General features: G+C 43.8%; 2 protein-coding genes across 7 annotated transcripts; one reads left to right on the forward strand and one right to left on the reverse strand.

The window, feature by feature from the left end:
- Positions 1 to 2,440: 2,440 nt before the first annotated feature.
- On the forward strand, positions 2,441 to 12,574 carry pitrm1 (pitrilysin metallopeptidase 1). The gene is made up of 28 exons (XM_029523972.1): positions 2,441 to 2,634; positions 3,436 to 3,538; positions 3,842 to 3,948; positions 4,099 to 4,250; positions 4,502 to 4,616; positions 4,786 to 4,882; positions 5,018 to 5,178; positions 5,307 to 5,433; positions 5,630 to 5,718; positions 5,950 to 6,078; positions 6,328 to 6,441; positions 6,938 to 7,034; positions 7,344 to 7,478; positions 7,655 to 7,793; positions 8,097 to 8,213; positions 8,334 to 8,463; positions 8,576 to 8,696; positions 8,868 to 8,944; positions 9,061 to 9,226; positions 9,498 to 9,598; positions 9,694 to 9,814; positions 9,904 to 9,954; positions 10,039 to 10,151; positions 10,236 to 10,361; positions 10,528 to 10,673; positions 10,882 to 10,984; positions 11,109 to 11,206; positions 12,250 to 12,574. Exons 1-27 carry the CDS (start codon positions 2,588 to 2,590, stop codon positions 11,200 to 11,202), a joined length of 3,078 nt encoding a protein of 1,025 aa, XP_029379832.1. The 5' UTR covers positions 2,441 to 2,587; the 3' UTR covers positions 11,203 to 11,206; positions 12,250 to 12,574.
- Positions 11,709 to 27,284, reverse strand: LOC115057119 (ATP-dependent 6-phosphofructokinase, platelet type-like). Of its 6 annotated transcripts, XM_029523977.1 has the most exons (23): positions 27,029 to 27,284; positions 24,695 to 24,768; positions 24,511 to 24,588; positions 24,197 to 24,386; positions 23,951 to 24,116; positions 23,825 to 23,869; positions 23,619 to 23,727; positions 23,057 to 23,152; positions 22,214 to 22,306; positions 21,998 to 22,123; positions 21,675 to 21,739; positions 21,364 to 21,437; positions 21,114 to 21,115; positions 20,235 to 20,381; positions 18,800 to 18,870; positions 18,535 to 18,622; positions 17,323 to 17,475; positions 15,085 to 15,249; positions 14,271 to 14,332; positions 13,531 to 13,642; positions 13,009 to 13,108; positions 12,821 to 12,926; positions 11,709 to 12,471 (listed from the first exon to the last, which is right to left on the reverse strand). In XM_029523977.1, the coding sequence occupies exons 1-23, from the start codon at positions 27,135 to 27,137 to the stop codon at positions 12,315 to 12,317; spliced, it is 2,388 nt and encodes a 795-aa protein (XP_029379837.1). In that variant the 5' UTR covers positions 27,138 to 27,284; the 3' UTR covers positions 11,709 to 12,314. The 6 variants fall into 6 exon arrangements, with proteins under 6 accessions (XP_029379837.1, XP_029379836.1, XP_029379835.1 ...); XM_029523976.1 differs by lacking the exon at positions 21,114 to 21,115 and having other exon boundaries at positions 21,368 to 21,437; positions 27,029 to 27,283; XM_029523975.1 differs by lacking the exons at positions 21,114 to 21,115; positions 23,057 to 23,152 and adding an exon at positions 22,741 to 22,836 and having other exon boundaries at positions 21,368 to 21,437; positions 27,029 to 27,282.
- Positions 27,285 to 27,521: the final 237 nt, after the last annotated feature.

A 27,521-nucleotide genomic window follows, 5' to 3' on the forward strand; every position in this document is an offset into this window, starting at 1 on the left:
GAACACATCAAATGAGCGAAGCACGATGCATGCTTGGCAAAATGTTTTTCTCTCTCTCTACAACTTCAAAAAGGAAAAAAATTATCAGTCATAAGTCGAAGCTCTGCGGTTTACACAAGAAACAAGGAATGAAATAATCAGCAATGTCATGAATCACTGAAATGTCCACAGTTATAATGTGGCTTAAAACAAAAACAAAAATGTATTTCACTGAAATTATGTCACTTCATGGCCACACATTGCTTTTATTGAAAAAAAGTTTTTGAGTGGAATTTTATTTATTTTTCTAAATTGTTATTTTCGCCTGACTTTGCGTGACCAAGGCTTTTGCTGATAATGAACATGCAGCGGCAGCCTGGAGCCAGCTACCACGCTGGAGGACGCTCCAGCGGCTCTGTCAAAAAGCCTCCTGCCTCCTCCACCAAGGCCACCTATTCATGCTGCTGGAAAAGCTCCCACACGCTGTCAGTGGAAACACAAGGGATGACCGTGGGTGCCGCGAAAGATATTCAAAAAAAAGAAAAAACAAGGAAAAAGAAAGACAGCCTACTGTTGCTGTCAGTATAGAAAGAGTGATCTCTGCAAGGAAGAAAGAAGTTTTGTTGTGCCTGAGAGTCCATACTGTAATGAGAACTGACTGCACTGCTCCTGTTCTAATCCCACAGGATCACACTGTGACTGTGCAGCACTGTGGGGAGGCTTTTGTACTGACTATATCAGACCTTTCTGACTCTTCCTTAATATTTTTGATCTGGAAGACGGTCGCATTTCCTGCCTGTTTAGTTATTTTGTGTTTAAATGAAAGAATGAACTGGAGGCAACCCGGGAAAAAAAACTAAACAAACTGATTTCTATAACTATTCCAATCAAGGTCTGCCACACTCTTAAAACTCTGTGACTCTATCATTAAAGTTACAGTCGATATTTCAAAGTTTCAAATATGTTGATCTGGCTTCCGCTAAAATGTGTATAGAAAAATGTAAGATACACCTAAAATTGAAAATTGATGATGCAGCCAGACGCTGTGCTGTAATAAAGGCTCTTTAAATTTGAATGCAGCGTATTCAGGGCTGGATTAGCAGATGGGCGGGTGCCCCAGTGTCCCTCCAGTGCACTTTGTAGCTAATATAGCATAATATGAACTGACATGGTAAAACCCTAAAGGTGGGTCCTGCTTAATTACCCGATCATAAAAGTGTATTTTAATGACGTTCCCTGTGTCAGGAGCTGGTTTTAAGACCTGCCATTTTGCTTACCAGATGCATATCCTTAAATGAATTTGAATGGAGTCGAAGTATCGCACAGCGAACCAGGGGAAACGTGTTATAATAGCACTGGACTGCAGCGCCCAAAGAGCGGGAGCGCATTAAGAGTCCAACAGAAGCTCACTTTTGTCCCAGGGTCTTCTGACAAATTAATCCAGCAATGATATTAAGTTGATACTGAAGCCTTATACCGCACAGGATGTCAGCAGTACATTGGAACGGTTTTTGAAACTACTGACGCTACGAAAATATTTATTTATTTAGCAGATGAAAGAGAATGTCACGAAGAAAGGAAAGGTGGAAGACGTACTTCTGTCTCAAAGCTGCATTCATGACAGGAGAGCTACTTTAAAGTCGTCATACTTGCTTTGAAGAGGTCATAACTAGGTCACAAGCAAATAAAACCTGCTGTGTACAACTAACGTTAACCGCAGATGATCTCAGTAAAAAAAAAAATAATAATAATATATATATTATTATTCATTTTTCAGGCTTTATGTGACTTAAATTGAAATCTGCAATGTCATGCATAATAAAAGTTGCTAAGCAACGCTGACTTGTATTCTTTAGGGTGCCTTACCAATTTAATGCAAGTTCAAAAATAAAAGTGGGCTTATTATGGAACCGCATTTTGACAGTAAAATGGTTCACTTGAATTTCAATAATATGCATCCTACCACACTTCAAATGTTCTGCTCCCCCAGTAGAAAAGGTTACTACAAGAAAAACTGGAGCTGACTGTGATAATCAAACATGATCTAATGGGGACATCTGCGGGTAGACACACATAATTACATTTAAAATAAAATAAAGAAATATGTATGTTTCTTTAAAATTAAATTAAACTTCAAAGTTAAAATTGAAAACTATTTTTTATTCATTTGGTTATTTATTAATTAAAATAAATCCCATCTCAGTCATGATTTAAAGTAACTTTAGATTAAGCCAATCAAATCTCGTCTTCTTCCTTGCTCAACCAATCAGAGCCGGGATTGCTCGGACGCTAACGTTTGGCTCACGAGCGCAAAAAAGTTGCTGAGTTTGTGCCCGCAGAGCTTCACCCTGATTGGATGAGTCCACCGGAAAAGGAAGTGATGTTTAAGCTCGGCTGTCGGCGCAGGTGCCGCGCATCTTTTTTTCTGTGTGAGTTTGTCGTCAACGTTACACAACCGGGCCAATGCGTCAACGGCGTGGAAAAAGGACACACACCGGGATGCCCGGCCGAAGTTATGCCGATTTATCGACAACAAACTAGCTAAAAGTAGGAAGTTTTTACAGCGGAGGAAGTAACATTTCACTGCTGACAGAAAAGGAATAAAAAGATGTTTCGGCAAACGAAGGCGGCTCTGCAGAAGCTTCGACACCTGAGGTAACGGTTAGCTAACAGTTCAAGCTAACACACCTGTGTGTGTGTGTGTGTGTGTGTGTGTGTGTGTGTGTGTGTGTGTGTGTGTGTGTGTGTGTGTGTGTGTGTGTGTGTGTGTGTGTTGTTAATTACATTCGGTGACTGTGTGTGTCTGTGTTTGCGTGACAATGAGGGAGAAAGAGACAGGATGTTGTTTGTATTTCAGGGAGGAACACAAACAAAAAGCAGACAGGGAGGCCGATCACACAGCTGGAGCAAACAGATGAGGAAATCAACTTTATTGGATTTAAAGATAAAATAATCTGCATTCAAACCAGTTTTACACTAAAACTGTGTGACTGCAGTTTGTATCTTGAAGAAGATGGAGCCATTAGGGACTAAGGCTGGGACATTGGCTTTTTGGAGTTATTTTTACATTTACATCACGTTGACTAATTTGACAGATGCTTCTGCACAGTAGAAGAGTTTGTAATAAGTGCAGGAAATTGTATAAAAATATGTTAGTCAGGCATGGTAGGGTTTTTAGGAGGAGAGATGAGTTTTTAAAGGCTTCTTGAAGGAAACCACAGAGCAGAACGACTGGGTTCAAGTCGACGAAGCCAGTCCAGAAGTTAACTGTGCAGTGAAATGTTAGTGACTTGACCTGGATTTGAGAGGACAAAAGTACAGTCTGATGAGCAGTGAAGTGGAGTGATCGAAGACCAGATGGGCCGCTCCATTCTGGACCACCTGAAAAGGTCTCACCGTAGACAAAGAGTGACGTGCGAGATTATTCAGTAAACTGTCAAGTGTTTTGCCCCCCAGCTTCAATGGACAGCAGCATATGTGGAGGCTGAAGAGCACTTCAGCTGAGAGGGCTCTTCAGTACCAACCAGGACAGAAAATCTATGGCTTCACAGTTAAAGAGGTGACTGAAGTATTTATAATGCTGCAGCTTTATTTTGAGCTCTAATAAACTTTAATAAAATACATATTTAAAGTTATGATTGGTAAACTTGAGTTAAAGGATTAGAATGTTATAGTAATTGCTCTAAATGTAAAATTGCAATTTTATGATCGATGGTCTCAATATAATGTCACTGATTTTCTTGTCTCAGTTTGATCCAGTAACTGAGATTAGACTTTGATCCTTCATGAAAGTGTTTACTGCTATTTGCAAAAAAACAAAAAAAAAAAGCTAATGTCTATGGTTCTTTTTGTGTTCTTCTAGGTTGCAGCAGTACCTGATCTGTTTCTCACAGCAGTGAAACTGACACATGATAAAACTGGGGCTCAGTACCTGCATGCAGCCAGAGATGACGCCAACAATCTCTTCAGGTTGGTTTAATATGTGGTGAAACAGCCCAACTTATTTATATTCATGTCATAAAACAGATTTGACTGGTAAAACGTGATGATGTTTCACTCTGTCTCTGCAATTATTCAGTTACACAAGCAAAAAATAAATAAAAACCACACGTGTTTCAGTGTCCAGTTCAGGACGACCCCCATGGACAGCACAGGGGTTCCCCACATCCTGGAGCACACGGTGCTGTGTGGATCTGAGAGGTATCCCTGCAGAGACCCTTTCTTCAAGATGCTCAACAGATCTCTGTCCACCTTCATGAATGCTTTCACAGGTACACAAAATCAATTCCAGCTAAAAGTACAAAGTGACGTCTGACACGTCACAGCAAAAAGCTGTGAAAATTAATGTCACTCCTGTTATGTATCTTTTTTGCTTCTCAAAGATGTACTGATTATTTTAGATATAATCTAAACATGATAGCTGTAAGGATAGAAAGAGATGCCAAGCTGAAGGTTGATCATCTGCCAAGGTTGCTGATGATTTTATTTCACCAGTGTTTTTGTTTTGTTTCCTTGTGAGCAGCCAGTGACTACACCATGTATCCATTCTCAACCCAAAATGGAAAAGACTTCCAGAATCTTCTCTCCGTCTATCTGGATGCGGTTTTCTTCCCTTCTTTACGAGAGCAGGATTTCTGGTGAGTTGTGACACTCTTGCTGTAGATTTTCTTTATTTACATATTTAACTTTATTCAAGTGCTCACAAGCCTTAGAACTATCTCATTTATGTTTTATCAGACTGGTGTTATGTTGTCCTTGTTTTGTTAAGTCAGCGATATGTGGCTGGATTGTGTTTTGTTTTCCCAGGCAGGAGGGCTGGAGGCTGGAGAATGAAAACCCCACAGATCCCAGCTCCCGTCTAGTATTTAAAGGAGTGGTGTTTAATGAAATGAAGGGAGCTTTTGTAAGTAAAAATTTTCTAAATAACTGCTATTGTTTCTTCCGTACACTGCAGTGTATATGAGCTCAGCATTATGTTTGTGGTGTCAAAACGTATTGCAGCGTTAAAATGTCTGTGGGATGCTGTTTGTGTCATCAGTCAGACAACGAGCGTCTGTACGCTCAGCACCTTCAGAACAAGCTGTACCCGGATCACACGTACTCTGTGGTGTCAGGGGGAGAACCTCTGGCCATCCCCGACCTTTCCTGGGAGCAACTCAAACATTTCCATGCCACACACTACCACCCCAGCAACGCCAGGTAAAGGACACACATGCATACTTTTATAAACCTACAAACAGAGTGTTATGTCGTGAATGAACAAACACACGGCATTCATTGTGTGTTTGTTTGGGTTTTTTTTTTTTTTTTTTTTTTTTCCAAACAAGGTTCTTCACCTACGGAGATTTGCCTTTGGAGCAGCATCTGAAGCAGATTGAAGAGGAAGCTCTGTCCAAGTTTGAACGTATCAATCCGAACACGGCGGTCCCCCCCCAGCCACACTGGAGCAGCCCTGTAAGTCCATATATTTTAATTTTAAGAATTTTTAAATAGCTGAGATTTAAAACTGCTGTAAAAATCCCAACTACTGTCAGACTACTTTAAAAATAAATGGCACATTTTAAAATCCAAAGATGTGTAGCTTGTGTCCCACTGGTTGTCTCTCTGGAATGGACAGTCCAGTCTCACTGTGTTTCATTGGCTTCCTCAGAGAGAGGACCATGTGACCTGCGGTCCTGATGCTCTGGCACCAGATCAAGCCAGACAGAACACGTTGTGTGTGAGCTACCTGCTGGGAGAGTAAGATTACATCGTCACTCTATTTCCTGCTGCAGTTCTCGGAGACATTTGTTCATTGTGAAGTAGAATGATATAAGATTTTAAGATTTCCTGCTTCTTGTGTTGCTGCTGATATTTGTGGCCTTTACCAGAGGTGGTTGTGGTGTTAAACATTTGAGGGGGAAGCACTTCTTCTCACCAAGAACCTTTAACCCTGTTACTCCTTAACACCAGATCTCCTTTTCTGTCCAGCATCACTGATACATTTGAAGGATTCACTCTCAGTCTGTTGTCGTCTTTGATGATCTCTGGGCCAAACTCTCCCTTCTACAAAGCTCTCATCGAACCGAAGTTAGGAACCGACTTCTCCTCTGTTGTTGGGTGGGTACAAAAGCTTCAAAATAACAACAACAACAAACATGTCGTTCCAAGTTTGGATCAGTTACAGTTTGATTTTACCAGCGTGAATGAAAAGTGAATAGGCTGTGCTGCACTTTGTCCATTTCTGGGCCAGAAGACTCACAGCTAAAGTCAAATCACCTTAAGCATTACAGCATTTTCCTTTTTAGTAAGAACCATTTAATGTCCATTAAGTTGACGTACTCATTACCTAAACATCCTGCTCTGCAGATACGACGGCAGCACCAAAGAAGCGTCATTCAGCATAGGATTGCAGGGAATGGCTGAAGAAGACACGGAGAGGGTGAAACAAATCATCAGCCAGACCTTCGACGACATTATAGAGTAAGTCCCATGGCTTAGGTGACTGATCTAGTTTAGGTTTTCATTGGCCTCGCTGTTATTAACGCTTCACAAATCTGCTGTGCATATGAGAAGTAGAGCTCAAAGCTGATGGCTGACGTCTTAGTTGATTCAAATTTCATTTGCATTCAGTTGGTGGATCTATCACCTACATGTAGCCCAAAACTGAAGATATAGAATGACTGAAATAAAGAAGAAATATCTTAAGAAATCTCTCAACACATCTGTGACTTCTGTAAAGTGCTCTCTAAATCATTTGAATTGTTATTACAGACCTAGGAGAAGGCAGCACAGATAAAACTGGACAGTATTACTATTTTATTTCTGCTATCCAAAGTGATTGACAGAATACAGCTCAAAAGACCTTCACTGTGACATCAGCATGTCTACATGTGTAGTTGAGAAAGGCCTCTTGATTGAGTCAACAGAAAAAGATTTCTTCCCTGTATGAGTCAGTTCTATTTGTCATGGGACACAGGAGCGGCTTTGAGGAGGAAAGAATCGAGGCTCTCCTCCATAAGATCGAGATCCAAATGAAACACCAGTCCACCAACTTCGGTTTGTCTTTGGCCTCGGTGAGTTTGCTGCCGTGTAACTGTTAACCTTCGTTCTGTTTCAACAGCCACAAGGACACTGCATGTGTTTATCAACCTCTATGTGGGCAGCTTGTCACAAACTGTTTGTGTTCTTTGAGCATCATTTCACTGTTTGTATTTGTTTCCACACATTTTCCGGACAAATGAAAAGACAGTAGAAATGTTTTTTGTTCTCTGTCACGCTGAGAAATTTATCTCTGGGAAAAATAGAGTCTTGTTTAAGTGCTGCAGAGATAAAGCTGACATGTGTTTCCTCACTCTTGACGTTTTGTTTGCATGTGTTTCTAGTACATCGCGTCGCTGTGGAACCATGACGGTGACCCTGTACAGCTGCTGCAGATCAGCAGCAGCGTCACCAAGTTTAGACAGGCCCTCACAGAAAACCCCCGCTTCCTCCAGGACAAAGTCAAACACTACTTTAAGGTGGTTTCATGGAAACATTAGATCTTAGTGGTATAAATAAAATATCCCCATAACATAAATTATTTGTCATAAAGCATAGACTTTTTGACTTTTTGGCAGCTCCTTCTGTTGAATGTTTTTATTTTAGGGTTAAATGCTGCTTTGGCTCCACTCTAACTCCCCCTCTCACCCTGCAGGAGAACACACACAGACTGACCCTGTCGATGAGCCCGGATGAGTCGTACCTGGAGAAACAGGCCCAGGCCGAGGAGGAGAAGCTTCAGAAAAAGATCCAGACTCTGACTGACAGCGACAGGAATGAGATCTATAAGAAAGGTAACACCAGTAATGTTCCTGATCCATGAGGGAAGCTGAGGAAGTGTCGGAAATTAACTCTCACACTTTGATCTATCTACCTGGAGATGAAGTTGAAAGGATTTCATGTATGTTTAGTAATTACTTATCCATCACTGTTGAGCCACATGATGAATTTTGGGCACGATAAATAAAATAAACACGTAAAAATAGATTTAGCTGCTATTTTAGTTGTCACAGTTGTTTCAGACGGTGTTGAGCACTCCTGATCGAAGTATTCACTTGATATTCAGTTCTGAAGTACCGCTCTCTGTTCCTGCAAAGGTCTGGAGCTGCTTGCTGCTCAGAGTAAAACCCAGGACGCCTCCTGTCTCCCCGCGCTCAAAGTGTCTGACATTGAGCCAGCGATTCCCATCACTCCTGTTCAAATGGGCTCTGCAGGTACGAAACAGTGCCGACGTTGTTAAACTTCATGCCACATTTGCGCAGCGGTTGCAGCATGGTTTTGTTTTGTTTTTGTTTTGTCATCCCTGAAGTGGTTTCTCTTCCTGCTCCCCACAGGATGCGTTCCGGTTCAGTACTGTGAGCAGCCCACCAACGGCCTGGTGTACTTCAGAGCCATGTGTAGTCTCAACACGTTGCCAGAGGATCTTCGGCTGTATGTCCCGCTCTTCTGCAGTGTTATCACCAGGTGAGTTAGCCTGTCAGTCCAGAAGACCAGGACAAGGTCCAACAGAGAGGATGCTGGTTCAATTTAAATTTTTTTTGTTGTTGTTTGTACATGTTTCTCACGGTTTCCACAGGATGGGCTCTGGAGGTCTGGACTACAGGCAACAGGCCCAACAGATGGAGCTCAGGACAGGCGGCATGTCCGTCTCCACCCAAGTCATCCCCGACTCCACCCAGCTGGACATGTACGAGCAGGTCAGAGCCGAGTCCAAGTCCAGTTTTACATTTTTATTTTCCCACTGCGTGCAGGGATAAAAAGTGAATCATTGGCAGAATAAGATATTTTTCCACGATGAAATTAGAGGTAAATATTTCGTATCCCTGAATGAAGATATTAATTTCCTGCTGCTCGTTTCGGTGTTGCAGGGTGTCCTTCTGTCCTCCTCCTGCCTGGAGAGGAACCTTCCTCACATGTTTCAGCTGTGGAGCGACATCTTCAACAGGTATATCATCTGCAGCAGCTGACGTCCGTCCTGTTTTTCAATCTAGTAGGAAACCGCAGCTGCATATTTTTATTAAGATTGTCTGATTGAGAATGAATCAAACTTTTTTCCTTCAGCCCCCACTTTGATGACGAAGAGCGCCTGAGAGTCCTGGTGATGTCCTCAGCACAGGAGCTGGCTAATGGGATCTCCTACTCAGGTCACATGTACGCCATGACCCGATCGGGCCGTCATCTGACTCCAGCAGGTGACCTCCAGGAGAGTTTTGGTGGGATGGAACAGGTAGCCCATCTGTTGTCGTCCTGTTGGTCTCAGGCACAAAATACACAACACTCATCTTTGTAGCATCACCTCATATGACACACTGACCAACATATTGAAGAATGACTAAGTATTTATCGCTCGTGATAAATGTGGTGTCCTCATTGTTTCTTTTTAACAAAACTTTAAAAGCTAAAAGCTAAAAAAAAGTTACATTTTTTGTTATATTTGCAGATTATGCTTTTGAATGTTCCCACCACTGTTTTGTTTTTGTTTTTTATTTGAACATTAGGTGAAGTTCATGAAGAGAATAGCTGAGATGTCAGACCTCGGCCAGGTTATCCGGACATTACCCAGGATCAAAAAGCACCTTCTGAACCCAGACAACATGAGGTGGGATTCACATCTCAGCGATATCCTTGGCACCTCATCTCAGCGTCGGAAGTTAACACATTTCATTCATTTCATTTCATTTTTGTTTCTTATAGATGTGCAGTGAACGCAACTCCACAGAAAGTGTCTGACACGGCAGCACAGCTCGACAAGTTCATCAAGGACATCGCTGAAAACCGGAGGGAACGAAAACCTGTCAGACCGAATATTGTTGAGGTAAAGTTTCATCACAGACAAATAGTGAATGTTTGTGTAGATAATTTTGACTTATTATTCTGCTTCTCTGTGTCATTTCTTTAATAAAGAGACCGCTGGACCCTTCGGACAGCAGCGGACTGAGCAGGAAACTAATCGCTGTAAGTTCAGTTTAATAGTAATAAACATAATCTCAGTCCAGTTTCTGTCTTTTCTTTTTTAAATCCGAACATTTTTCTCTACAGGAGCTGAATTTCCAGCCCTTTCAGATGAAAACCTTCTTCCCGATGCCTTTTCCCATCAACTTCGTCAGTGAGAGTATCCGTACGGTGCCGTTCTCCCACGAGGACTACGCCAGGTCACTTACTTTCTGTGCCTGAGTCTTCATTTTTGGCTCTTAAGGTTTACAGTCTGAATACATCTTTGATTTTCTCTCTCACAGTCTGTGTGTCTTGGCGAGAATGATGACGGCAAAATTTCTTCACGGAGAGATCAGAGAGAAAGGCGGAGCTTACGGCGGCGGTGCCAGAATGGGAGGCGGCGGTCTGTTCTCCTTTTACTCCTACAGGTGTGCAGACGTTCACACTGGTTTGACTTTATTCTGTATGTAAAATGTTTTCTGATCACTCTGCTGGAAGTTGGCCTGTTGACACTTTGCATTGATATTCAGAGACACTTTTAGAGTATTAATCAAACCATTATGTTGAGATGTTGACCTCTCCTGCGTCTCTCAGGGACCCCAACACGGCGCAGACCTTATCTGCTTTCCGTAAAGGCGTGGACTGGGCCAAGTCAGGACAGTTCACCCAACAAGACATCGATGAAGCCAAACTGTCAGTTTTCTCTGCTGTCGACTCGCCTGTGGCCCCTGCAGACAAAGGTGAGTGTCCGACTGCTGCATCCTGACTTCAGATCTACAAACATAATCAAATCAAAGCTTTACAGCCATTTTCTAAAGGGGAAAACTGTTATAGTGTGTATGTGCGGTGTAGTGTGAGACAACTTTTTAGGTGTCTTTCACAACTGTGATGCCTCTGCAGTAAAAACCATGACGATAGATGAATCACCAAGTTGTCACTGTGTTGCAGGAATGAGTCGTTTCCTCAGCGGAGTCACAGACGAGATGAAGCAGAGTCACAGAGAGAGACTCTTCACCGTCACTCATGAAAGCCTGGTGAACGCGGCACACAGGTGAATAAATACAAATCTAATGCCAATGTTTAAAAAAAAAAAAAAAAAAACAAGTCCCAGTAAAAATGCAGATGTAGGAAGCAGCAAGGAAGTGAGAGCCGTTCTTTTCTGTGTTGTCCTGCAGGTATCTGGGCGTCGGACAGAGGACGTGTGGCGTCGCCATCCTCGGTCCAGAGAACGAAGCGATCAAGAAAGATCCATCATGGGTTGTAAAATAACCAGGTGATTATTTCAACCTCTGATGTAACACAGTGGACAGAATCTCGCTGTTCTTTTTAAAATGACGGTCAAAAAGCTGAAGAACACGACAGGAATGCCTGACGTGTTTTAGTTGTGACGTTTCTTTCTGTAGATTCTGTAACTATTCTGTAACAGTTATATTTTGTGGTCATGAAGTCAGCAGCACTTAAAATCTTTTTGTCACGACATCTGAGTCACGTTTTCTCTGCAGTAGAAGGGTCTTCTGCTTCCCGTGTAGTTTAGGTCTCATCGATAAATGAATACTAACACGTGTTTGAAACAGATTTAATGCCAATTAGGAGCATCTTCTGCAGTAAATTTCTTTTCTGCCATAAATCATTTTCAGGGATATTTTAACCGATGTGGCAGATAAAGGGTTAGTTCACCTAGATTTCTGCAGACAGTTATGAGATTTGTTCCCAGCCCAGAACGACACTCAGACTTTTACTGTTAATGAAAAAAGAAGCTAGCAGGAGCTGCGTCGTCTCATTAATTCCATAAATGCTTTATTACTCTGTGACACACTGCAGCACATTAAGTTCATGTTGCACAGTTTCAGGCGTTATCCACAACAGCAGGACTCAGCCGACTCACAACCCAGGGTGGACACAGCAAAGGCAGCAACAACACCAACAACACGCACACATAAGCCAGGATCTGTGTTCCTACTGTAGGGCACATCTACAATCAACAGGACGGATGTGTATCAAGTTTTGAACAGGCTGATGGCGTGTTACACGTATGTCCTTTTTCAAAGCAGCTTTAGGGGGGTGACATTACACGACATTGATAAGGAGCTTTAGAAAATAAAAAAAAAATGACCTTAAATACATCACCGTCTCGTCCATGCCGTGGTTAGAATATAACAGATGTTTACTAAAAACGAGCCACATTTGTAGGACTAAAGCTTGAATACTTCTCTGCATCCTGCTTGCTACATAAAGAGCTCTACTCCGATCGGCTCCCCTTAAAATACTTTTGTTTTTAAATAAAACCTTCTTAAATAAAATCTAATTTGTTTGCAGTCAACCGGCGGTCGGTCAGTCACTGTGATTGTGAAGCCACGTTGATGTTGGAGGTGAAGCTCAGCTCAGATGGCCGACGATGCGTCGCTCTCTTTGGGTTGGATCCGGGTCACGTGCTCCAGCTGGCCCAAGTCGGACACGTCGTAGCTCGTCTTGTACTTGGCCAGGATTTTCATCAGAGGGCGGAGCTTCAGCCACCACTGCTCCTTCGGGATCCTGTGGCTGGAGACGACAAAGGACAAGTTTGTTTTGTTGGAACTCTTCTCTGCACAAATTATATAAGAACACAGAAAGCTATTTAAAATATAAAAAATAAAACTGTTCCCTCATCTCATTGTCATATAAATTCCTTTTCTTTTTCTCACAACAGAAATTAACTGACTTAAGTACACAAGTGATTGCTTTTTTTAATTGTCTAAAATAACAGGAACAAAAACAAAGGAAATAAACACGTTTCCCAAAATTATTCCCTTTGCAACACATCAGCACTGAATTCAATCATTGCTCTTTGTTAGGTTGTCTTTTTTAGCTCAGTGAACTGGTATTCAAATAATATTTTTTTTTTACTTACACAAAGTCGGTTTCGTCACGCAGCTGTGACACCGGCTGAAAGACCAGAGCTCTGCGGCGCATCCCCAAGAGACAGGCTGTGTCCTCCGAGGAGGTGAAGACACGTCCTGCAGTGAGGATGAACGTTAGCGACAAATGTTATTTATTTATTTATTTATTATTTTTATATTTTGTTTGACTTCTGTTCACCTCCTTTGTAAGAGTCCTTGAGTGTCCGTGAGATCCACTGAACAGCTTTCGCAGCCACTTTGGTCCCAAAGTTTCTATCAAACGGAGATGGAGCTCCTCCCTTTCAGAGTAAAGCAGAACAGTTTGTTTCTCAACTTCTGACTCTAAAAAGGTTTTCCTGATGAGTTTATGGCCTCAGTCTCCAGTTTCAAGTCTTCAACACAACATGAAAGAACCAAAATGGCTGAAAGCCACACGGCAGCTCATCAACCAAAGGGTGACATCACTGCGGCTGTTACTGTATTATTATTCATTTAAAACAGTATTAAATCCAATAAGGAGCTATAATAATTAGTATTATTTCTACATCCCAGCATCTTTACATCGAGTATTCACGCTGATCTTTAATACCGTGCAAACCAACCAACAAAAAACTTTCAACTCATTTCAATTCACGAGCTGAAAACGAAACCCTCATCTTCAGAGAACGATGTTAAGCTTAAACAGAACATCTACGACCTGCCCCAATGCATGCTGGGATACCTGCTGCATGTGACCGAGGACGTTCATCCTGCAGTCGAACACTCCGCGGCCCTCCTCGCTGTACAGCTGGTAGATGAAGTCTGTGGTGAAGTTCTCGTTGCAGTTCTCATTCCTACAACACAATAAGAAGGTCAGTAAGTCCGCGAGAGTGCTCAGACGTCACGCTTCAATAATAACATTTATTTATAAAGCACTTTTAAAGACACAAATAAACACACAAAGCTGTATACATCCAAGAAATCCCGCTTTTAAGAACTGACGGTTTCATTATCTATTGATTCAGGATTGATTGTTGATTTTTTCTTCTGAGAATGTATAAAATACTTCGGTGATCCGGCCCTTTAAGTCCAGTAAGCTGTCCCAGGTCTGACCTGCCCTTGAGCCAGGGCATCAGCCTGCCATCTCCCCAAAAACTGCAGACACGCCGGTGATGTGATGCACCACGAGCTTCGGTGTGTCTTAACGTGCAGACGCACAATGTCACCTACACACTGTCCAAAACACTACGTTTGTCCTATTTCCTCAGACCTGCTGGGAGCTGCTTCGCCGGCGTGATGGTGCAGTGACGAAAATAGCCACAACAGACGACATGAAATTACGTCTGTGACTTCAAACTGATGTAAAAACTCATCTTCAGACTAACTGGTTTGATCTAACTGTGACACACACACACACACACACACACATTCCTATTCCCATCAATCCCACAGCCAAACAGGTGAAGGAGTTTGGAGCCTCACCTGAGCACCAAGCCTCTCTGGATGCTCGTCTTCATCTTGTGCGTCAGATGCTCCACGTTGGCCTGAAAACAGAGCAGAGCCTCACATTAAAGCCGAGCGATGGCAGCCTGCAACCAGCCACGAACCACACGCCTCTGTCTCATCACCCCCCACCAACCTCCTCAGAAAGAAGAGCAGGGGAGCAACGGCGGCGTTTACGCCACCGGGGGGCGCCACCTCTTCTGTTTCCACCCTGAGCTGCTACAGGAGGGTTTGTTTGTTTCTCTCAGCTGTTATATTTTAATCTTATGAAAGAAAATTTTATCACTCTGCCTTATTTTTGTGTGTTCCGCATCTTACAAAAAAAATGATCACACACAAACACATTAAAATCAGTCATCTGTTATCGCTTCACTGGTGATGATATATTCATGGGATTTTTTTTTTTATAATCCCACAAATAATAAATAATAGAAGATTCCGACAAAACGATGAAAGCAAAGTTAAAACTACTTAAAGACTAAACTGGGCAGACTGAAAACTTTCTGGGTGAAAGTATGAGTGAGAAATAATTATTGAAGTTACAGACAGCCACAGTTTGAGAATAACAACATAAGCACTGAGGAGCCCGTCGGCTCTAATCAGCCCCGACCTGATCATCTTATTAATAAAATGCTTCATGTGCACTGTGATAATCTGGGTCACCTGCACAGGGGGGAGGGATTACTAAAACACACCTGAGAAACAAAGAGAAGAAATACAGACATGAGTGTGTGTATGAGTGTTTTTGTTTTTTTGTTTTTTTTTAAGCTGAAGTTGGACATTCATCTCTGACCTGCAGGTCCCGGATGTCAAACGGCTCCTCGTAGATGTAGACGGCGTCAGCGCCTGCAGCCAGGCCTCCCACGGTGGCCAGGTAGCCGCAGTAGCCGCCCATCGTCTCGATGATGAAGACCCTGCGCTTGGTGCCGCTGGCCGACTGCTTGATGCGGTCGCACGTCTGATTCACACACGCACAGAGCAGACTGTTAATAAGGAAGCGTGCAGCTGCCACAGACTCTGAAGTAGAGCTGAAAACTGATAACCAGGAAGTTTTTCCAACAGGAAAACAAAAACATTTTGCTTCCTTTTAGATTCAACCAACTACTGATCAGCTGCAGCTCTACTTCAGATCATCAAAGCTTCAGTGATACACAGGTGAGTTCAGTTAAAAGCTCCACATTTCGTTTACTTCTTTGAAATGTGGAGCTGCTGCAAAGTGTGTTTCACTGAACAACAAAAGCATCTGATCTGTGTGCTGCAGCCCAGTTAGAAAAGTTGTTTTCTGATCGGGGACAGTCTCCTTTATCTGGTGAAGACTTCACTCATCTGATCACCTGCGACCCCGAAAGTGCTTCCAAAATGCTTTACATAATACACAAACATCACAGCACACACACCGGCATGCAATGCATCATGGTCTTTGGGTTAGTCTGACTCAACAACAGGCAAAACGTTGCGGTTCGGGATCATAATCCAGGCCTGTGATGTCTCCTTCAGAGTTTAATAGAAACACAGGTCCCCCTCGTGTTTTTGTCTCACCTCCACGATGGCGTTGAGGGACGTGTCGGCGCCGATACTGAGGTCGGTGCCTGGCACGTTGTTACTAATGGTGGCAGGCAGCATGCACATCGGGATGCAAAGCTCCTCGTACTTGGCCCGGCCCTCATACAGCTGCAGCAGGGACTCAAAGGCCTGATGGTGGAGGGGGGGGGGGCAGCAATATTAGGTTAGACCACCGCCGACCACATGTTGGTCAGGAAGCTGCAGTGTTTTTTTCTAATTTCTAACAAAGATTTCAGGTTCATTCAGTTAGAAGTAAAGACTGAAGAAAGGAAAGGAGAAGAGACGGTTTGATTTGAATTTAAAGTGGCTCTGTGACCTGGCTCTCTCCAGGTGACGGGGGAGTGAAACCTTCACCTCCCTGGCCGACGGGTGACGGCGTTGACATGACGAGATAAAGACCGGGCTGGTGGGCTCCAGACGCTCCGAGCTGAGTTTCCTTTTATGTCCAGGAATTTTTTGTTTGTTTGTTTAAAATGGGCCGCGCAGACATGCTGGTTCAAATCAGCTTAAAAACAGCCAAACGTGGACTGCGGTCAGCGATGCCAGACTCACAACATACCCAAACAGCACACTTTGCATGCAGACGTTCCCTCCCAAAGGAGGAGCGTCCATTTTTCAGCTGTTGACCAAACACACACAGATATGAGGGCCACGCACAAAAACCAAGCAAGCAAAAAACAAAAACAAACAAACACTCACCTGGGTCCGCCGCTGACCTGCTCGCCTCCAACAACCAGCAACCAAGTTAGAAATTATATTGGAATTTGTTGGCTAAAATGAATGTTAATACTGAAGTTAAAAACTAGCTCATATTAATAGCTAAATTGTTAAGATTGAAATTGAAAACCAGCTACTAATTTAGCCAAACTTAAACACAGAGTGAGAAATAAGCTAAAATTTCTCAGCTAACGTGTAACTTGAAGCTAAAATTTGTAGGTTAAACTCCAAAACTAGCAAACATTACTTTGGTAAAAAGTACATTTATAAATTTGCCAGCATTATTACAGCATTATCTTAAAATGTAATTTAAGGCTTTTTTTTAGGTTAGATTACAATTAGCATTTAATTTTTAATACACTTTATTTCAAGAAATCTGATACAGAGCTGAATAAAAGAGTTCATTCAGATCCTGCTGCTTTGATTTACCTACAAATGGAAGAAAATCTTTTATTCTTACAAAAAATATAAATATTTATGTACATCCTAGACCCTATAACCCTAACCCTAACCCTTTCAGGCACAGTTGTGATTTAACATTTACAATTAAATTCCTTAAAATATTTTTACTGCTCAGTCAGTCGGCCTTCTTTTTGCTCCTGTGTGGATGCGAGCCGTCAGTCAGCGAAGCCCAGAAAATTGTTTTCTGGCTTAGTGGTGTTTTTTGTGTGTGTGTGTGTGTTAAGCCCAGCTTCAAACACACACACACACACACTGTGTACACACTCTGTACACACTCAGCCTCACTTACGTCAGTAATGGCATTCAGAGCGGTGTCTGAGCCAATGCTGAGGTCTGAACCGGGTATATTGTTGGAGACGGTGGCGGGAACCATAACCATGGGAACACAGAATTCACTATATTTGTCCCGAGCAGAAGAAAGTTCCAGTAATCCCACGTAGGCCTGCAGCGGTGACAGCCATTATTCAGGACGTAGAGACAAAACAGGGCAGATGAGGAAGATGAGGGGAAAGTGAGGTAAGGTTGTGATGTAATGTAAGCAGAGCCGAGCTGGTCAACAGCATCCAGATTCAGCTGTAAAGTCTAATTATGTGGAGCCGAGGCATTACTAAAGGACTGAAATTAGTTAAAGTTGCACCTTCTTAAATTTTTACTCAAAGAAATGTTAAAATTATTTGTGCCTGCTAGCTTTTATTTGGTCTCCACCAAATATGCAGCAAAACAAAAATTCAGCTTCCTCGAATATTCTTTTTTACCTTTTTTTGTATGTGGAATGAAAATGGCTTAAAGATTTGAATTGGTTCTGGGAGGGGCTTGATATTCTGAGTGATGGGGTCAACGTGGAAAAAATAAACAGCAATGATGTATGAGACTGGCACGCCAAGTGGAGAGAGCCACGCCCACCACAGGAAGTAGACTCGACGCACAACGACACAAAAGGATGGAGAACATTATCATTCTGGCCAAGCTGGCAAAGTCTGAAAACTGAATACTCTTCGGATATTTTTATTATTACATATTTGACTATTTAATTTCTTCCTAATCTTTCTTGTCTACTTTAAGAATCTGCAATCGTAGTAAAGTAGGCCCGTGTTTTAGTGACGGCCAGGTAAACGTAACCTTTTCAGCTTGGTCGTGATGTAGAAACAAGAGGGAAGGACAAGGAGAGAGCCAGTGACACTGCTGTCATTTTAAAAATAAGACAGAGCTGGAAAAGTGTTTTTCAGGTTGAAATGTCAAATCAGGGAAATCAGTGAAAATGGAAGAGGACTCGATGATAAACAATGAAATATTCAGTGAACGTGAAACCTGATCATGTTGCGCAACAGGAAGTGAATACAGTTTACATTTGTCTTTTCAGATTACTCAAGATTTCTGCTTTTGAAGAATTATCAGTAGCTTTTTTGGAGAGAAACAACATTACAAAAAGTTTTTGGATTAAACATAAAATATAAAGATAAAATTCTTTCATTATGCTCACGAATCAAATCAAGTTACGTACCTCAAATCCTCCGATGACAAGCAGCGCGTTGATGTTATGGATCTTTATCTGCTCAGCAATCTTGTCCAGATGTTTACCTGGAAGAGTTCTGACATATAAAAAGAAAACAAGAACAATCTCCACTTTAACTGTTTGTTTGAGGTTTTTTTTAAGCTACTATTAGAAAATGTTATTCCTTTTCAAGCAGATATGGTAAAACAAAGCAAAAGATTTATAGCAGATTTAAATTGCTGCAGCGTTTGCAGGACATTGATTACAAACTTACCTTTTTGTCCCCAACAACGAGCCCCCTCGTCCGGTCCAACCTCCTACATCCCCCCATTTGATCTCCTTGATCTGACAAAGAAAGACGTCGTGATTTATCTGATTGAACCCTCCTTTTCATTTTAGATCTTAAACGTATCGTTTGGGTCCACACGATGCAGCTGCTGATATGAAAACACAATTTAAAATAAAGTGAAAAGATAAACATACAGAGGCGAGAAAGGAAACAGTGACTCTAAATTACTAATGTTGGCAGATTTAATTGACTTTGAATTTAGTTTTTGAGTCTTGTGTGTGTAATTCTGATCCCCGGGCCTCACAAATCATCTTAATATGTAATGTTTCTGTTTAACCAGCCCCTCTTCGTTATAATCGGCGTCCTTCTTACTCGGGCTTTTATCCGGGATCACAGCGTCACTTTTCAATCACGTCTAATCCTTCTGTGTAACAACTCTCCACTGGGCTTAATCGCTTCCTACAGGTCCCGCCTGCTTTTTCTGCGCAGCCAAAAGTGTGTGCGTGCGTTTGTAGAAAGCATGCACACAATCAGTGCCATTCCAGCTCCACACATGCAGAGTGAGTGGCTTACAGTAAGTAGTCCTGTTTATCTGTACACAGTCTTATCATGGGGGGGGGCACTGCAGAGCCACTGTGACCTCCAGCCAATTCACCTCGCCCGTGTTTTTACTCCCAGCAGAGTTTACAGTCGCTTTTTCCCCTCCACCAATGAAAAAGACAGAACAGTTTCATTTCACAAAAGTCACATGAAAGAGTGAAGAGTCAGCAAGGAAAGACAGACGGATCAGGAAGTGGAGACCAAACAGTCTGACGGATCAGGAAGTGGAGACCAAACAGTCTGACGGATCAGGAAGTGGAGACTAAACACCTGACTGATCAGGAAGGGGAGACCAAACAGTCTGACCAATCAGGAAGTGGAGACCAAACAGTCTGACCAATCAGGAAGTGGAGACCAAACAGTCTGACTGATCAGGAAGTGGAGACTAAACAGTCTGATGGATCAGGAAGTGGAGACTAAACAGTCTGATGGATCAGGAAGTGGAGACTAAACAGTCTGACTGATCAGGAAGTGGAGACTAAACACCTGACTGATCAGGAAGTGGAGACTAAACAGTCTGATGGATCAGGAAGTGGAGACTAAACAGTCTGACGGATCAGGAAGTGGAGACTAAACAGTCTGACGGATCAGGAAGTGGAGACCAAACAGTCTGACTGATCAGGAAGTGGAGACCAAACAGTCTGACCGATCAGGAAGTGGAGACCAAACAGTCTGATGGATCAGGAAGTGGAGACCAAACAGTCTGACTGATCAGGAAGTGGAGACTAAACACCTGACCGATCAGGAAGTGGAGACTAAACACCTGACCAATCAGGAAGTGGAGACTAAACAGTTTGACCAATCAGGAAGCTGCTCTTACCTGTCCTTTGTAAAATCCCTCGAAGCCGTCACTGACTGCGAACATCTTGTGGCCTTCAGAGATTCCCACTCTGACGGCAGAACGCACGGCGGCATTCATACCTGCTGCCGGCGCACCGACGTTCATCACCGCCACGTTAAAAGAGCTCTGCACAGACACACAAACAATACTCAGAATCAAACACAACACAAACCTGCTGCTTGTCTTGGTTAGTCAGGTATTTATTGAAGCTCCGTTACACACATGATGCCTTGATCTCATGTCGTGTGAACAGCCACAACATGTGTGATGCTTCTTTTGACCTGGATGGTATCCGAGCAGCTTTTAGAGGCAACGGAGACGAGCAGCGACTTTAGAGAAAGTATATGAAGTCACAGCTGTGTAAACATTTTAAATAATTCCCTAATGTGAGTGCAGACAGCTGAGCGTCTCCGCTGCCTCGTCGGCCGAGACCTTCAGCAGGCAGGAAGCCACATGCTGCTACAAGCTGCTTTCTCTTGCTTAATATTGTTTAACACCACATTAGTGAAAGTTGTAAACTCTTATATCATGAAAGTGTGTCTTCAAAGCCTGATTTAGCTTCTTGACACACATCAGCACAGCATATATGATTTGAAACTGAATACCTGCCTGGAAGTCAGCCCAGCTTCATATATGAACTGAGACAGCAGCAGATAATGGAGTGAACAAGCAAAGACACTTTTCAGCCACATCAGAGTAGAAACAAAGCCGTGATTGTCCCTGACAGCAGGGGCTGCTGGGAAATACGGCGCCTCTCTGAGTGTCTCCGTCACACTGTCTTTACAGTTTAAACAGCTCTAAATGGACAGTTCTGTCATGTTTCTGGAAGCCAAAGCGAATTAAAGGAAGCTCCAAAACTTCTTCAGAAGCTTCAGCCTCACATACGTCATCTCCCGCCTCCTCCTCTCCCTCATGACAGAGACAGTCCTCCCCCCGAAAAAAAAAAAAAAAAGACTACAGCATCCACAATGCACCGACCAGGAAGTACCTTATACACTGACGCACAAATCAGAGAGCCGCGGTGGAAAAACACATCAGAAGAATGAGAAGCGTTACAACCTGGAGGATTTGACACAGTCAGGGACTGTCGGATCGTCTGAGGGGGAACTTACGTTGGGGAGCTCAGAGTCGGCTCTCCGGTGCGAGAGCAGCCTGTAGGTGTTCAGGTTGTTCTGGAAGCTCCTGCAGATGACAGCAGTTAAAAAAAAAAAAACAACAACAACAACACAAAAACACTTCAGAGTCGATCACACAATCAATGAAAACACAATTAAGCCTCGGCACTCTGCCCAACAGACCAGAAGGAATCCGTCTGACTCACTCACTGCCGGTAACTCGCACACTTTTTTTATATCCTCCACCTTCTAACTTCAGTTTGCCGAAAACTAACAGATAAAAATAAATAAAACACAGAAATACCTCCCACGCAGCCGGACCGCCTCATCAAACTTCTTCTCATCCATGGCCTTCTGGACCTCCTGGGTCTGTTGGCAGCAGGACAGATTCAGACATTCAGCCCCTCCATGAAATCACACAATTTTCCCACAAAAACTTCGAATCAAATAAAATATTCTTCAAAATATTTAAAAAGTTCAAGCATTGATATTTTAACTGTCTATTGTCATTTTGCACCTGAAGCTGGAAAAGGTGCAGACTAATCTGAAGTGCTGCCATTTTATTTTAACTATCTGGGTCCTGCATGACCTTTGTGCAGCCTCTCTCCAACACAAACACACTCTCACCATCTGAACACACTCCATTAGTGGCAGTCGAACAGCCTGGTTTCCAACCAGAGACACAACGCAGGCCGGCGTGTTTGTTGACGCCTCCAGCAACGCCAGCACGGCCTCCACGCCCATACGACTGGCCTGCAGCAGTCAAAGGTCATTTAAAGGTCACACCGATCGCAGAAGAAAGCATTCGTGCCGTCAGTGATGTTGAAGATATCGTGGACTTACGAGGATCCTGTCGAAGGCGGAGGGCGTCCCACCTCTCTGAACATGGCCCAAGATGGTGACCCTGGTGTCAAATCCCAGACAGCGGACGACCAGCTGGGTACGGGAGGAGAGCAAGGGATGATGGGAGGAAAAAGTTATTATTACCAAGAGTGAAAACAATAATGGCCTCTTATACGCTTAAACATGGAGCTTCAAATTAAATATTGCAGATACACTAAACTGGTTGGTAAAATCTCATGACATCACGGAATGAAGCAACGTAAGAAAATGCATAAGTATAATGTGCCAAAAAAAAAAACAAAAAACAAAGAGAAGCCATGCAAAACATCTCCTGTCATGTTAGCGAGGAAGCGAAGGTGAACTTACAGGTTAAGCACGTTGGGTGGGAGTGGAATTAAAAACAACAAAGATAACGTACGTGAAACATGCAGAAGAATAAAAAAAGGACAGGACAGGATGTAAAAGGTCCGACAGTGAAGGAGGCGTTTGTGGGTCCGTGGTGAACCCGGCTGGTCCACCATACTTACATCTTTGATATAATCGGGGGTTATGGCCTTGTTGTGGGAATCTATGGCACCCTCAGCTACAATTATAATGTTCAGCCTTTTCTTATCGGCGCGGTTCTAGACGGACAAAGAAGAAGCAGCAGGGTTTCAAAACATGACAGAAAACCTTTTGCACTCCCAAAAGCTGGATCCAGTAACGGAGGACGCCTTCACGGGATGGAAGAAGTTTCACATTTACAGCTAACTGGGAATGAATTTACAGAAACACCAAATCTCCGTTGGCGTCCAGCAGTCGGTCCAGCTTCCGGTCTCCCCCTCTGACATGAGCTCTACTCACATCCTTCACAAAACCAGACGTAATTTGGAGTCCGTGTCTGTCAATGGCTCCTTCAGCAACTATGATAATATTCAACCTGGAACCTCGAGATCGACTCTGGACGACAACAGACACTCCGTCAGCATCAAAGCTACTTTAAATCAGTCAGTTCATGCAAAACGCACAACACAACAAAAGGCTCGACGAACGGTGCGTTGGACTTCTAGAAAGATGCCAGAGAAGCAATTCAAAGGTTGTGGGTTTGAGTCCCACCAGAGTCGAGTTGTGCTGATGTTTTGTGTTACTCCTTCGCACACAAAACTTTATCAACTGCTTGTTGTCGCTTCTCAACTTCAAGGTTTGCTGTCCAAGTGGCCATCCTGTTGGGATTTGAACCCACAACCTTTGAATATCCTCTCTAGAAGCCCAACACACTGTCCGTTGTTCCACAGAGCCGGTTTACTGCCGACCAAACACACAATTATTTTCTATTTCTGAAACAAACAGTTGGCACAGCAGCTGTGCTCAATGATGTATTACCAATGTACTGCAGTGTGTGTCTGTGTGTGTCTGTGTGTGTTACCTCAGACAGTTTCTGACACATGTCGTCCTCCCAGCCGTCCGCTGGAGGCATTTCAGGAATAAAGACCCAATCTGCCCCGCAGGCCAGAGCACTGACGAGGGCCAGATATCTGCACACAGACCGACAGATTACTCACCGAGCCGCTGACTTTCAACATCACGCCACTTTAAAAATCTTTTGTGTGTCTGTTTGTGTGTTTTGCTCACCCACAGTGTCTGCCCATCACCTCCAAAACAAAAGTCCTCTGATGGCTGGAAAACAAGCAGAAACAGTTCTAATCAGCGAAAAGCCAGAATCACCCCCCCACACCTCGTTGCCTCCTGACCTCTCACCTCTGAGCCGTGGTCATGATGGCGTCCACCACCTCGATGATCCGATGCAGAGCCGAGTCGGTGCCGATGGTCATGTCCGTGCCGCAGAAGTCGTTGTCGATGGAGCCCACCATGCCGACGATGTGGAGCTTGGAGTTGGCACGGGCGGCCTCGGCGTCGATCAGACCTGAGCGGCGAGGGGGACACAGAGTGAGCGAGACGAGGTCAAACCTGGAAGAGGCGGCGGAGACGATGAGTTTGGATCACCTTGCTCCTGAAGCTCGTCCAGCAGGCTGCTCCACTCCTCCCTGAACAGGTTGGCTCCGGTCAGGCTGCCGTCTCCGCCAATCACACACAGGTTGGTGATGTGGCGCTGCACCAGGTTGTGCGCGGCCTTCAGGCGGCCCTCGTGGGTGCGAAACGCTTTACAGCGGGCGCTGCCAATGACCGTACCGCCCTGAGGAAGACACAACCGCCGTCATCACGCTGCTCTGAGATCATCTGTTCTTTAATGTTCCACATGATGAATCTGAAGTCCGAAGAAAAGCTCGGATTCAGTCACAGCAGGAAGTTCTGCTCACCACTTGCAGCATGCTGGAGACGCTCTCCCACGTCGCCTCTTTGATGTTGTCTCCGCCGTCCACCATCCCCTGGTAGCCCTGAGAGGAGACACACATGATCATTAATGACACAAACAGGCGTCACTGAGGTTGAATTCAGCCGGAGTCACCAGATACAGCCTGCGGTCGGCGTCCTGAGTCTCACCTCGTGGATGAAGTAGACCTTCGCTCCCACGTAGATGCCCATCCGGACGACGGCCCTGACGGCCCCGTTCATGCCTGCAAAGGGAGAGAGAGGAGTCAGCGGCTGTCAGCCCGGAGAGACGAATCAGCCGTTCAGGTCGGAATAAATGTTTCAAACGGAGATACCGGACAAAAAGAACAGAAAACTTTGGACTGTAGATGAGAAAATTACGGCTGAAAACATTATGATTTTTTTTTTTTGTTTGATTTCAAACAGCCGACTGGTGATGAAGTGTATAGAACAGTTTTCCCCGGCGCCGCACACAGTGTTGCTTTGATTAAAAAAACAGGACATATGTCTTCACATCCGGCTCCGTGTGGCAGCCAGAGCGTCCTGCGAGCGCCGTGGTGGGAACATGTCCTGTCCAAATGTCCTCTCCAACGCTGAAGGCTGCCAACAACCTGTCCCATTCATCAGCCTCCGTGTGCGGAATGTGGACGGGAAGTGAGCCAGTTTTAAACCGAAGGCCAGAGAGAAAGCCTCCACGTTCTTGTTTTGTCCAACACACAGAAAGCTAAAACCTTCAAAAGACGGCGAATGAATCATTTCATTGTTTTCAACTGGATTTATTCCGTTAATACGATGAGCAGCAGTCGTCATTTAGTTTGACTTCTTCGATCAGAGTGCATAAAGAGTGATGGGCCTTCAGAGGATTAAAGCCTGGAGGTGGGATGAGGCGAGTCGGGCACTAACTGAGTGTGATGGGACGAGATGAGGTTGCTAAGAGACCAGGAGGGTCCTGATTGGTCAGAGAGGGTCTGTGGAAGAGCGCGATTGGAGGTTTAGAAAATGAATGAGCACGACGATGGAGAGGTCAGGAGATACGTGTGTGTGTGTGTGCAGTCAGCACAACACAACACAACAAAAGGCTGTCCCTCCAGACAACTGCAATGACTCAACATCTCCAGTTCCTCTATGGCATCCCCCCCCCCCCCCCTCACCAAAAAAAAAATCCCCTTTAGAATGACGACGTAGAAGATGAGAAAAAATAAATCAGACCTGTTGAAGCCCATCAGTGACCTTTGACCTTTAGTTAAACTGCAGGATGAGGACGGAGACACAGCTCCCGCTCTGAATGAAACTCATCGAATCAAACCAAACTTATTTTATATTTCTGCACAGGTGCTCTTCAGCAGCCACCTTTTTACTCTGAACAAGCAGCGCCAAAAAACTACAACTTCGTGACATCTCAGGAGCACGTGATGTTACACACTGATACAACAAAAGCTCCACACATTGTTTAAATTTTATTTTTATATGTGATAACCACATATAATCTCTTTCATCAATATTTATTAGTAATGTAAGATAATCATGGTTGGTGTTGCGTCATTTTTGTTGTTTGGATTTGAGTGTGTGTGCATTAATGTATGCATTTCCTCCACCACATCCCTGCATACCCGCAGCTTCTCACGTAGGCAACACAAACCTCGCTGACAAGATGAGCCAAGACACACACACGCACAACAAAAACAACCCGGCAGTGTCCGCCTTCGAAATAAAAGCTCGGCCGCTCCAGCACAAGCGGAGGAACGTTTATTTTGAAAGGCGTCGATCGGAAGTGTGAGCTCTTGTCTGTTTTGCAGTTTGACTCTGGTCCTCTCACGACTCATCCTCCGTGATGCAACACACGTGTGTAAAATCTAAACAGGTTTGGAAAGCTTCCGTTTGCAGGACTTTGAGACCATTTCTTTTTATAGAATTATTAATAAGTCAGTTCAGTTTGATGCACAAGGAGGCAGAAACCTGTTCAGTTATTCAGCCATCACTTATTAATGCTGCTGCAGCTTTTAATATGTATGTGTATTAAAATAGAGGGAAATGAGACCCAGGAGCTCCACAGCATGACTGAATGTGATGATTCCGCAGCATCGACGTGCAGACGGACAGAAAGGAGCGTCATCTGTTGCGTAACAGATTCCTGCTTCAAAGAACACAACACATCGAATCAGAGGAATTTATGAAGAAAGAAATCATTTTCTCCAAAAAAATTAAAAAATAAATACATAAATCAATAGGTCACCTTCACTGACTGGAGGGTGGAAGTGTAACTAACTGTGAGGCAGACGTCAGCCACATCCATTATCGGACAAGCCTTCGGTCATTTGTACACAAACGTGTTGAGAAAAAAAAACAACACAATATAAAAACCATCATGGTAATTAAAGACAACAAACAAACACTTCAGAATGTCTGATTTCTTCTCCTTTATTTATCTTCTTTATATTTTGGTTTGTTTAGTCGTGACTGTGTCAAAACGTCCAGTCCGTCCGATAATGGAACCGCACACTTTACCTTGGGCATCTCCTCCGCTCGTCAGGACCGCGATGGATTTTCCTGCTCCGGACAGATTCTCGAAGAATTTCCGGGTGTCCTGCCGCTTCGGTGCCGCCGCTCCTGCCATGTCTGTCCGCCCCGAGCTGCCGAAGCTGCTTAGATTATTACAGCAATGGTAAGAATGACAGTAAAATAACCACGAGTCAAAGCTCCAGATCCGACGAGCTGGGCCGGTAACACTGATGGTATCAGGCCGAGGAAGAAGGAGGGAGGAGGGGGGGGACGCACTCCAGTCCCCCCCCCCCCCCCTCTTCCACGGAAGAAGATGGTCAACTACAGAAGATGAGTCACTCCAGGAATTAAATCAGAGCACCTGAAGAGCAGCAGAGAACCATCAGACACAAAAATGTTCAAATTATTTTCACTTCATCACTCCATGATAACAACAACAACAACAACAACAACAACAACAACAATGAATCGTTTTGAATACTGACTTTGTGCATTTTAT

The sequence above is a fragment of the Echeneis naucrates genome, chromosome 17 (genome assembly GCF_900963305.1).
Source record: "Echeneis naucrates chromosome 17, fEcheNa1.1, whole genome shotgun sequence".
NCBI classification, from domain to species: Eukaryota; Metazoa; Chordata; class Actinopteri; order Carangiformes; family Echeneidae; genus Echeneis; species Echeneis naucrates.